This window comes from Rhinolophus hipposideros (genome assembly GCF_964194185.1).
Source record: "Rhinolophus hipposideros genome assembly, chromosome: 14".
Classification (NCBI taxonomy): domain Eukaryota; kingdom Metazoa; phylum Chordata; class Mammalia; order Chiroptera; family Rhinolophidae; genus Rhinolophus; species Rhinolophus hipposideros.
In genome coordinates this window covers 60875445-60887022 of record NC_138060.1, presented here as the reverse complement: position 1 = coordinate 60887022, position 11578 = coordinate 60875445, and the positions used below count along the sequence as shown (strand labels likewise).

The 11578-nt window shown below is 59.4% G+C and overlaps 1 protein-coding gene across 12 annotated transcripts; it reads left to right on the top strand.

Moving 5' to 3' along the window:
- Nucleotides 1-295: 295 nt before the first annotated feature.
- Nucleotides 296-11493, top strand: SLC26A6 (solute carrier family 26 member 6). Of its 12 annotated transcripts, none has more exons than XM_081072419.1 (21): nt 296-380; nt 2685-2843; nt 2928-3067; nt 3277-3387; nt 3916-4079; nt 4254-4418; nt 4492-4644; nt 5006-5088; nt 5170-5317; nt 5591-5704; nt 5810-5887; nt 6206-6301; nt 6389-6495; nt 6662-6731; nt 7708-7800; nt 7888-7989; nt 8405-8494; nt 9182-9358; nt 9553-9607; nt 9876-10012; nt 10239-10495. In XM_081072419.1, exons 1-21 carry the CDS (start codon nt 358-360, stop codon nt 10251-10253), a joined length of 2280 nt encoding a protein of 759 aa, XP_080928545.1. In that variant the 5' UTR covers nt 296-357; the 3' UTR covers nt 10254-10495. The 12 variants fall into 12 exon arrangements, with proteins under 12 accessions (XP_080928545.1, XP_080928542.1, XP_080928543.1 ...); XM_081072416.1 differs by lacking the exon at nt 10239-10495 and adding an exon at nt 11374-11493 and having other exon boundaries at nt 298-380; nt 9179-9358; nt 9855-10012; XM_081072417.1 differs by having other exon boundaries at nt 298-380; nt 9855-10012.
- Nucleotides 11494-11578: the final 85 nt, after the last annotated feature.

Sequence of the window (11578 nt, the reverse complement as noted above, 5' to 3'; positions counted from 1 at the left end):
GCAGGGAACTTCCGCAAGAAGTCAAGATCTGGCTCAGGGACCTGGGGCCGCTCGTCCCAGTTCTGCCGGTCCACCAGGTTCAGGCAGCATTGCTGGGCGAGCCACCTTGGGCGGCAGGAGGGAGGTCGAAGGGGAAGAAGGGGTTAACTTGTTTTCCACGGGGTTCTCCCCGCCCACAAAACGTTCCTTAGGCCCCGCCCGAGCACTCTGATTGGCCCAAGCCTCCCCCGTCCTGCCCGGGAATTGGTCGTTGGGTGCCTGCCGCAGACCTGGCCCCTGTCCCAGACCCGCCTTTCGGCAGGTAGCGGCCTCAAGCCTGAGCTGTTAGAACTGCGGGCACCTGGCAACGGGCCGGCCATGGGGCTGTCGGAGACGTCAGGGTGAGTGCAGGGCGCAGCCCGGGTCCCGGTGTCCGCGAGGCGCGGGCCGCCCCACGGCCCCCGCTCAGGCGCGCGGCCTGAGTTTCTTCGGAAGGGGCACCGCCAAGTCAGGAGCAGCCATTTCTCGGTCGCAACGCCTCGGTTTACCTCTTTGCCAATTTTCGGCTGGAAGCTGCCCACCTGCAGCGAGGGATGGGGCGGGAGCCGGCTCGGTCCCAGCCCCTGAGTTCTGTGCGGAAAGCCGCTCGAGCGCCGCCTGAGGGCCAGCGGTGGGCCGCAGGGACGCGGCTACGAGCGGAGGAGCCCCCGCCCAGGAGGTGCGCGGGTGGGGCGCCTTGGTGGCGAGAGTTCGTGGCGGTGGTCTGAGTCACCCAGTTGTACTACTGATCCCAGAATTTGCGCTCGTGTTCTGACCATGTGCTGCACCAGAGGGAGGAGCCAAGGACCTAGGGCCCGCCCTCCAAGCACGGGTCCTGGGCGGGGCGGGGGGGGGGGGAAGTCCCTTTAGAAGACCTGAGTGACTCAAGGAGGAGGGGCGAGGGCCTCACAGATCTCTGTGAGACAGCGATGTCAAGTCTCTGAGGATTTTCCTGGTACCCACTCCACTTCCTCTTCCAATCGGGACACCCAAGTTAGAGGCCCTTCCCAGGTGAGTTCCTGCTCCTTGGGTGGGATCCTCCGCCTGGGTCAGAGCTGCCTACAGATCAGAACTCTCTCAGCAGGGGAGACTTTTCCCCAGGTAAGATGTCCCTGTGGGATCTGTTCCCAGGTGAGAGCTTTCTCCCGTGCTAGGTGGGAGCCTCCCACAGGTCAGAGGTTCCCTTAGGTGAGAGTTTGCTCCAGATCAGAACTTCACTGGCAGGTGAAAACTTTCCCAGATGGTGAAAGCTTCCCGCCAGGTCAAAGCGCCCCCTCTAAGAGCTCCTCTTCCCAGGTGAGATCTACTTCCAGAGCAGCTTGCCCCCAGTTGAGAGCTTCCCCAAGTAAAAACTGCCTCCCCACAGATCTCCTATTCCCAAGGGAGATCAACCCCCCCTTCAGGAGGGAACCTCTTGGCAGAGCAGAGATTCTCCCCAGGACAGAATTTACCTGGCTGGTGAAAACTTTCCTGTCAGGTGAGAGCTTCCGCCCAGGTGAGATTGCCCTGAGATCTCCTATTCCCTGGTGACATCTCCCTCTTCAGGTGGGAGCTGCTCTTTCCAGGTGGAAGCTTCTCCCTCCAGGTGACACCCCTTTCTCTCCAGATGAGAGCCATCCCCTGGCTTTCCCAGATTAGACCGAGCTTGTCTACAACCTGGACCCTGGGGCTGGAGGCTCAGGGGTAATCTTAGAGGAGAGGGGCTCATCTGAAGAAGGGTGTGCCTGAAGAATTGTACCCGTGGTTTGCTGGATCCTGTCCTTTTGTGTGTTCTCAGACAGCCAGCACATGGGCTCATGGAGCAGCTGGATAAGGACTCAGACTGGACAGGGATTGGCTGGGGAAGAGCAGCGGGCTTGGGGAAATGGAGGGGGGAGACTGGGAGGGGCAGTCAGCCTGGGACCGGGCCTGTAGAGCACTCGGGGCTAAGCAGACACACCTGGGCTGGAGGTGTGGTCTGTGCTCATCCTGCTGTCTCTTTGTGGGGGACTTTAACCTAGCAAGAAGCTTCCACCAGCCAAAGTTCAGACACTGTCTCTTCCTGAGTATGGGTGTGGGGCCCGAGAGGCCAGCTGGGAGCTGGACCTGCCTAGATCTTGGGGCCTAGAAGTCAGGTGGGTGACTGTCATGCAGGGTCTCAGCTCCCGCTCCCCACACAAGAAATGCAGGCTATAGTGAGGCCAAAAAGGAACACCCATGGAGCCATAATATGGGAGTCATACCACTATATTCTCGCTGGCGGCTGGCTGGTCGAGACACAAAAGCAAATATCCGCCAGTACCCCAAACGAGGGGTCTTCCTGCACCTCAGTCTCATTCGTGGCTGGGAGAGACACAGGAAGTACGATCCACATGATCTGCAATCCACCATTCGCTTCTCTGCCAACCAACCCACCCCCACTTGCTAGCTGAAATCCGCGCTTCTCCGCTCCCAACCAACCAGCCAACCCTCTCGCGTCGCCATGGCAGTTATATTAGTGGCTAATGGCTAACCAGTAACAGCTGAGGCCACCTAGCCATAGCTGACGGCCATCTACTACTTGAGGCCGAGAGCCTGGAAACTGCTCTCTGAGGCTCTGTCCCCACAGTGACTCTGGCCTGAGGTGGAGATGTAGGGGAGGTTGGGCCAGGGGTGCCCTCACTGTGTCTCTGGTCTTGCCACTGCAGACCGAGGGACACACAGGTACTGCTGGCCACGACAGAGACAATGGAGCTGAGGAGGCGCGACTACCACGTGGAGCGGCCACTGTTGAACCAGGAACAGCTGGAGGAGCTGGGGCGCTGGGGCGCAGCAACTGGGACCCGCCAGTGGCGAACCTGGTTGCAGTAAGGCTGAGCGGGTGAGGGAGAAGGGGCCACTGGCAGGACTTAGGTAGCCCACGTCCTGAATACCTGCCCTTGTATCCCTAGGTGTTCCCATGCTCGGGCCCGAGCCCTTCTGCTCCAGCACCTCCCGGTTTTGGTCTGGCTACCCCGGTATCCTGTGCGTGAGTGGCTCCTGGGCGACCTCTTGTCTGGCCTGAGTGTGGCCATTATGCAGCTACCACAGGGTGAGCCAGCTCTGATCCAGAGGCTGTACCCTGGCAGCTTTTGGGACCCTTCAAGGTCCTGGGCTTGAAGTCCCCTCCCCGCCCCCCAAAAAACTCCCTGCAGCCATGCCCCCTGCCCCTGGAACTATGGCCTATGAACTAGTGCTGGGATTCCCTCATCCTTTCAAGGCCTGGCCTCCAAGTCTCCATTGCTACCATTCCACCTCCAGGCCTGGCCTATGCCCTCCTGGCTGGACTACCCCCCGTGTTTGGCCTCTACAGCTCCTTCTACCCTGTCTTTATCTACTTCCTGTTTGGCACTTCCCGACACATCTCTGTGGGTGAGTGGAGCCAGGCCCAGTCTTGCCGGAGAATGCCCGTATCCTCCATGGAGGACAGGGTGAGGGAGGGCTGAGCAGCGCAAGGGAACTTAGGGAAGAAGGCAGCATTGGTGCTGGGCCCTGGGAGACTGGCCCAAGGATCATTCCCAGGCAGGACTAGGCCTCTGAGCGAGGGGCTGCAGGTTCAGGTTACCTGGAGGCCCTGGCTCCAGGAGGATGCGGGTGGATGAAGCAACTTGAGGGGCCCATACTTGGCATAGGCCTGAGAGCCTGAAACAGGCTGTGCCCCCTTCCACCTTTCACAAGAGGAGAGGTCCTGAGCCAATGGATACAGTGGGCGAGGCAGACGATGCCAACATTTCTCGCACCCCTCAGGAGCCCTTGAGCTCAGCACTGCCTGTATGGCACAGCCTAGTCTGAGGACATTTGGCTAGAACTGGATGTCTCCTGGCCTCTCTCTTAAGATCAGGACTCCAGGGTAGGGCAGTGTCCTCTCCCGTTGAGACATGCCCTGACGGGTCCCTGCAGGCACCTTTGCTGTCATGTCCGTGATGGTAGGCAGTGTGACAGAATCCCTGGCCCCAGACGAGGCCTTCCTGCAGGCCTCAAACTCCACAGTCGATGAGGCTGCCAGAGACGCTGCCCGGGTACAGCTGGCCTCCACACTCAGTGTCCTGGTCGGCCTCTTCCAGGTACGAAGCAGACGGGAGTGTGGGACCCCACCCCACGCCCACCCCTGTCTGCCTGTCCCCCTGAGTGTCTGACCGTCACCGTCTTCCTCATCACATCCCCCTCGGATCCCACCTGCTCTGGGCTCTGCTCCAGCCACCCCTAGAGTCCCCTGACGGCCCCTGGCCACCCCACAGGTGGGGCTGGGCCTGGTCCACTTCGGCTTCGTGGTCACCTATCTGTCAGAGCCTCTGGTCCGTGGCTATACCACAGCCGCGGCTGTGCAGGTCTTCGTCTCGCAACTCAAGTATGTGTTTGGCCTTCATCTGAGCAGCACCTCTGGGCCGTTGTCCCTCATCTATGTGAGTGAGGGGTGGTGGTGGGGGGGATTGCCCCATGACCTTGAGTGCTGGCTGTGACTTCGCCTCCCCTCAGACAGTGGCAGAGGTCTGCCGGAAGCTGCCCCAGAGCGTGATTGGCACCGTGGTCACCGCAGTTGTGGCAGGGGTGGCCCTTGTGCTGGTGAAGCTGTTGAATGACAAGCTGCAGCGACACCTGCCCCTGCCGCTTCCTGGGGAACTGTTCACGGTTAGGAGTCTTGGGGGAGGGGGGCAGGCAGGGGAAAGGGGAAAGTGAGGCTATATCCTTGTGGGCATCCCCCAGGTATTTAAAGATTAATTGGAACAGGCACTCGTGAGAGTTCCTGGGGGGCAGGGCACAGCAGAAAGCCCCCATATTGGCATCTTCCCACCCCGACAGCGTCTCCTCTTCCCAAACGGTGGTGTCTGTTTCTCACCCTGTCGCCGATTTCCCCCTACTCCTCTGAAGGTTCTGCTTCGGGCCTCCCATCCCTCTTCATCCCCAGAGTGGTTTCTTCATCCCCCCCAACCACCCCCCCTTCCCTGTGTTGCCAGCGCCTCCCTCCTCTGACCCTGTCTTCTCTCCCCAGCTCATTGGGGCCACAGGCATCTCGTACGGTGTCGGCCTGAAGCACCAATTTGGGGTGGATGTTGTGGGCCACATCCCTGCAGGGTGAGCTCTGGCCCCTGGAGTTCAGGGCGGGAGGGTGGCCAGGCCCAGCAGCTTCCTTTGGCCTCACAATGTCCCTCACAGGCTGGCACCTCCAGTGGCCCCCAGCCCCCAGCTGTTCGCAAAGCTTGTGGGAAAGGCCTTCACCATTGCTGTGGTTGGCTTTGCCATTGCCATCTCCCTGGGGAAGATCTTCGCCTTGAGGCATGGCTACCGAGTGGACAGTAATCAGGTCTGGGGGACAGGAGGAGGGACATGTAGGGGGCAACCTGGCATATAAGAGACCCCAGGGCCTGGGGGGATAGAGTTTCAGATGGGATGCAGGGAGACAGCAGCAAACAGGTGTTCTGGGCCATGTGGGGGTCTGAGGGTGGGAGAGGAGGACACCTGGGACCGCAGACAAGTCTCTGGACGCTATTGAGTGGCAATGTGTAGGCCTAGACACAGTGGCACAGTGACCAGACACTGCTGGTGAAGTCTCCTCACACCTGGGCTCCCCCAACAGGAGCTGGTGGCCCTCGGTCTCAGTAACCTCATTGGGGGCATCTTCCAGTGCTTCCCTGTGAGCTGCTCCATGTCTCGGAGCCTGGTACAGGAGAGCACTGGGGGCAACACACAGGTGAGCCTCAGGTGTGGGCGGGGCAGCCCACCTGTGTGCACACAAACTGCTTCAGGTGATCCCACCCAGGCTCACCTTCCTCCTTTCCCACCCTCCACCCTATAGGTGGCCGGAGCCGTCTCCTCCCTCTTCATCCTCATTATCATCGTCAAACTTGGGGAACTCTTCCAAGACCTGCCCAAGGTGAGTCCCCATCCCTGCCCAACCAGGTTTAAGGGCCTTGGTCAGGCCAAGGGCTCGGATCCGTCAGGTCCCAGGTAAGGGGCAGGGATACAAAGTCATGCCCTGTTTTTCAAGGTTGAGATCTTTGGGGTGAGGTTTGGAGCCAAGGGTCAGGAGTTAGAACCTGTCAGAGTGCGAACCAAGTTGTCAGGTTCGGGGGCAGGTGGTGGTTGCGTGGTTTGGGATTCTGCCCAGCGTGCTTGACCCACTGGGGGTCAGGGTTGTGAGCATCTGGGCCCCTTTCAGCAGCCCAGGTGACACTGCCCCCCACCCCCGCAGGCAGTCCTGGCAGCCACCATTATCGTGAACCTGAAGGGCATGTTGAAGCAGTTCACCGACATATGCTCCCTCTGGAAGGCAAATCGTGTGGATCTGGTGAGAGGCCGCGGAGCCCGGGGGGAACAGGGACCTTTAGCTCGAGGCCCCTCTAGCCCCTGTTGACTGCTGCCTTTCTGTTTTTAGCTCATCTGGCTGGTGACCTTTGTGGCCACCATCCTGCTGAACCTGGACCTGGGCCTGGCGGTGGCAGTGGTCTTCTCCCTGCTGCTACTGGTGGTCCGCATGCAGCTGTGAGTCACGCCTCTTGGGTCCCCCCCTTCCAGCTGGTGAGGGATGAGGTCCACACTGGCTCCCCCCAGCTTTCCCACATCTCGGGGGTTACCCTAGGCTCCTAGTACCCCGTCATAGCCCCCTTTCCTCATGCCCCCACCACCACGCTCAAACTCTCCTTCACAGGCCCCACTATTCTGTCCTGGGGCAGGTGCCAGACACAGATATTTACAGAGACGTGGCAGAGTTCTCAGAGGTGAGTGGCAGGGCTGAGCAGGAAGAAGGCGTGGATGTGGTGGGACAGAGGCAGAAAGGGCCTTTGTCAGAAGCAGAAAGGGCCTTTGTCAGTCCCTTCCACGCCCGATAAGGACAGCAGGGGTTAAGGGCACTTTGGGCCTTGGAGTTTCAGGGGAGGAATTTGGGACTAGGACCCTAACTCAGAGTAGGAGGGGCTAGGAAGCGACAGGGGAAGAGTAGACAGAGATGGACCTGGGACCGGGACAAGGCTCTCTTGGAGCCAGCAGTATAAGCCCCATCCTGCCTGGCAGCCCTGGGTCAGGAATGTCAGAGCTGCTGAATCCTGGGCCAGGGAGGCTGTTTCTTGATCTGATGGAGTCATTAAATCTCTATCATTCGTGGGCCCCCTTGCCAAGCGCCGGGAACAGAGGTGGGCTCTCTGGAATAAACAAGCCCATCCCCCTGACATGGAGCCTTGAAGGCTGAGCACAGTATGATCAGGCAGGTGACAGAAGGTCACGCGGGGGAGCAGCTCAGATGGATGGAAAGGGAGGTACAGGGGTAGCACAATGTACAGGCCTGAACACTGAGCAGAAACCAGGACTGTGCCCTGAATGGGCTGGGAGCTGGGGAAGACGTGGCTGGGATGGCAGCTGAGGAGGGGCTCTGGCTGCATGTAGCACACAGAAAGCAGACCACAGGGCCGGGTCAGAGACCCAAGGGGAGAGCTAAAAGCCACGGAAACCTAGCGGGGTTAGTGGGAGCTGGGGAGGGAGAGGTGCAGGATGCATTGGGGAAGCCTGACGGGCGGCTGAGGGCCTGGGCGGAGGGTGGGAGCAGGACGAGAAGTCAGGATGACAGGGCCAGCCGTGCTGGCTGGGGAGCACAGGGTTGGGGTGGCAGGTTCTGAGGCACACAGGGGAGGAAAGGCAGGAGAACAAGGTGCAGCCAGCAGAGAGAGCGGGCTCAGCCACCCCACCCTGACCCACCCCCAGGCCAGGGAGGTCCCAGGCGTGAAGGTCTTCCGCTCCTCGGCCACCATGTGCTTCGCCAATGCCGAGCTCTACAGCGACGCGCTGAAGCAGAGGGTGAGGCTGGGGTCCCCAGGGCGAGTGTCAGAGGGTCCCTCGCCGCCCCAGAGTGCCCACATCTCCTTCCCTGACATTTGCCTCCAGTGTGGTGTGGATGTGGACCACCTCATCTCCCAGAAGAAGAAGCTGCTCAAGAAACAGGAGCTGAAGCTGAAGCGAATGCAGAAGGAGAAGCCCCAGAAGCAGGCAGGGGCCCCTTTGAGCCAGTGACGCCTGCCCCGTCCTGTTGCTGACCCCGCCCAGCCTTCCTCCAGGCCTCCCGGGCTCCGCACTCTTCATCCTTGCTCTTTACCCCTTCTCCTTTCTCCCTGCTGCCCCCAGGAACCCTGCTTTACTCCCTTGGCAAGTCTGCTCTTGGTGGGTTTTGTTTTTCTCCCACCTTCTGAGCCACTGGCAGCGTGAACCATCACAGCCCTCTTCCATCTATGGCTGTTCCGAAAGCTGCTCAAAACCCGACGGCCTCAGCACAGCCCCACTCCCAACCTTTGGTTCTTGGCCTGCCTAACTGCCCAACGCCAGGGGGAGACTCCGGGTCTGCCTGGTACGGCTGTTACATGGCAGCTGGGACAACTCTCTTCTGTCCCCCTCTTCCCTGGCCTAGACTGCTGCCTGCACGTGCACTTCAGCTTCCAATGTCAACACCAGTGACGGAGACATTGAGAGCAACAATGTGGAGGGCTCCAAGGCCAAGGTGAGGCTGACAGACGGGCCAGCCATGAGCTGCAGACATTGGGGTGCCCAGACATTTCCTGTGAGGGAAGCCATGGACCTGCCACTGTGGGTTCAAGGTGGTTGCGCCAATGGCAGGAGGCATGGGATGAGAGATCAGATACTCAATAGAAGAATCTCTAGTCATGTGCCATAGAATTCTACTGTGGCTTCTTGTCTGTGATCTGAGGCCTTGATGAAGACCTCGAATTTGGGAGTCCACAAGCCCCCACAGTCTGTGCTCATGGGGGTGGGGCGTGGGAAATGATCAAAGGGGATGCCCAGCTCAATTAGAGACCCCGGCAGGGTGCTGAGGTGCCTGTGTGTGCACGTGTGTGCGTGTCTCTTTTGGTCTGTCTCTTGGCCCCCAACCCACTCCACCCGGGCTGACTGAGGACGGGGCACAGTCTTCCAGCGCCCTCCCTTCTTAAGTGTCCCTATTAAGCCTGGCCCCGGAGGAAATAGCAGGATATACATGCTGGGTGTCCCTCCTGTCTGCATCCAGGAGGCTCCCCATGTCCACATCCTCGTGTGTCCCCTACATGCCCCCTCTGTGTGCATGTTTATATGCTCGCTCCACGTCTGACCCTGTGTGTCCCTGCATGTCTGCATGTTCCCTGCCGTTGTCGCCTCATGGGCGGCGCTTGCAGTGTGTCTGGTTCCCCAGCAGGAGAGTGCAGAGAGTAAGCTGGAGGATACAGCAGCCCATGGCCAAGAAGATGGCAAGGCCCCAGATCTGCTCACGCTGAAGGCCCTGGGCCTGCCTCAGCCCGGCTTCCACAGCCTTGTCCTGGACCTGGGCGCCCTCTCCTTCGTGGATACTGTCTGCCTCAAGAGCCTGAAGAATGTAAGGGGCGGGGGGAGGACCAGGCCCCTCGAGCCTCTATCTTGACCCCGTAACTTGCTCTAAGAGCCCCTGAGCCTTCCAACCCCCAAACCCTCTGAGCTTCCCCTCTAAGCTCCCTCCCTCCCCCTCTGCCTGAATCCCCGCCTGGGAACCCCTGAGTATCTATCTGAATCCGGCCCCCTGTTCTGCTGCAGATTTTCCGTGACTTCCGGGAGATCGAGGTGGAGGTGTACATGGCCGCCTGCCACAGTGAGTAGGGGTGGGGCTGGGGACCCGCAAGAGTGTTTCGGGAAGAGGGTGGGGCTCTGCCAGGCAGCACAAGGAAAAAGTTTTTCTCTGAAGCTGGAGGTCACAGGTTTCCTAGGAGGCAGAGGACAAGAGTCAAGAGTGAGGGAGGGTTGAGCTGGAGCCTCGGGGGGAAGTTGGGGTGATGTGTGTGAGTCAGGGCATTCTGCTGCTGAGTGGGGCTGGAATTCCTGGTGGTGCTCTGCCTCAGGGGAGACCTCCTCGCCAACAGCTCCTGTGGTCGCCCAGCTCGAGGCTGGGCAGTTCTTCGGTGCGTCCATCACTAAGCAGCATCTCTTTGCCTCTGTCCACGACGCTGTCATCTTTGCCCTCCAACACCCCAGGTCCAACCAAGTCAGCCCTGTGTTGGTGAGATGAGCTCTGGTCCACTGAGCTCTTTCTGTTTATCTACTGCGTTTCCTCACTCTGACCCCAGCTCCAGGAGTCCCCGCCCTTCCTGGATGCCTCTGACCCCAGTGGCATGCCCACTTGCCTTTAGATGAAGCTTCTCCTGGAGCAGGGCTTGCTGTCCAGGGGGGAAGGCTGATATGCCCTTTGGTAACTGACGGGAGCCTCCGTTCGTCTGCCTGCTCAGGTTACCAAACTCTGACCATGCTGCCTCACTGCCTGAGACTGCCCACCTCTGGAGGGTGTGATGGGGCACCCGCGAGAACCCACTCCTGCGCCGCCTCCAGATGTCACCCAGGAGTCCCCTCAGTACACACACACAGACACAACTCAGGGATGGAGGTCCTGAGACTCCAAGCACAGTGCTCTAGGCCTGGGATGGGGCCCCGGCCAGGTCAGGGGAGTATGAGTGTTTTCACCCTCAGGAATAAAGACTCATTTGCCAATACCAGGCTCTGCTGTGGCTTGGTGGGGGCCGGGCTGTCTATAGCCCTGGCTCCTGACCCTTCTTATGCCCCAAGTGGCAACTGGAATCAGAAGTCAGCTGGGTTTGGGGTGGGGTGGGAACAGAAGGCTTAGGGAGGGCAGGGTCAGGCAGGGAGAGTCTAGAGTAGGAGGGAGAGCTTGGGGCCAGGCCCAGAAGGAAGCTCCCAGGTTCAAGTTTGTCCCCAGCCACACAGCCCTCAGCACCTGTTCTTGGTGAAGTAGTTGGAATCAGAGCTGCTTTTCAAGAATGATCTGTTCTCAGGGACACCTGATAAGGGCCAGGGCAGGCCAGGTGCCACGGGGCAGCCCCTGGAGAATGTAGCGTGAACACCTGAGCGGCCAGCTAAGGACACTCAGGTGTTCACAGGTACTGCTGCTCTGCATTTAGAAGTAAGAATTCACGTGACTGACTTGGGAGAACACCTCTTTGTGTAATTAGATCACCTCTGCTTTGCCAGTCAGTCAGCCACAGAGCATGTGCTGAGTTCTGCCACAGAATCCCAACATTGGGGCATGTGGCCCAGAGGGCAGCAGTGGGCCTTCAGGCCAGCTGATAGATACTCTGAGTGATCGGGGTATGGAGGACGCTAGAACCTTCCTGGGCTTTGGTGTCTCCTCATCAGTAGAGCAAGAGTGGTAAGAGTGCCTGCCTCCTGGGTTGCTCAGTGAGCATTCAATGAGGAAATGGCACCAAATGCTGCAAAAGTGCTGGCCAAGGGGACGGATGCTGCCCCACCCTTCAAGTCACTGAGTCACCCTTACCCAGCTGTTTCTGTCTCAGTGTATATGTGCCCTGCGCTGTGTTCACCACTCAGCTGTCCTCTCTCCACCCCCAGAACCTCAGCCCAGGAAGTTGGGGCTTTTTGTCTACTCTGTCACCCCATGTCCCGCATCAAGAATGCTGCCTGGCACATGGCAGTGCTTGGTAAATATTGGTTGAATGAAGCTTATGTGCTGGAGTAGAAGGCAGACCTCAAATAAGAAGTTGCAATGCTTTGAAGAAAATAAACGGAGAGGACGGATTGTATTGCCCAAAACGGT

Bases quoted from the DNA above. Each gene is read 5' to 3' on its own strand.
- SLC26A6 (XM_081072416.1), top strand. From the start codon at position 358: ATGGGGCTGTCGGAGACGTCAGG. The intron at 3,388-3,915 runs GTGAGTGGAGCC...GGGTCCCTGCAG, and splicing joins TTCCCGACACATCTCTGTGG to GCACCTTTGCTGTCATGTCC. The intron at 6,732-7,707 runs GTGAGTGGCAGG...ACCCACCCCCAG, and splicing joins ACGTGGCAGAGTTCTCAGAG to GCCAGGGAGGTCCCAGGCGT.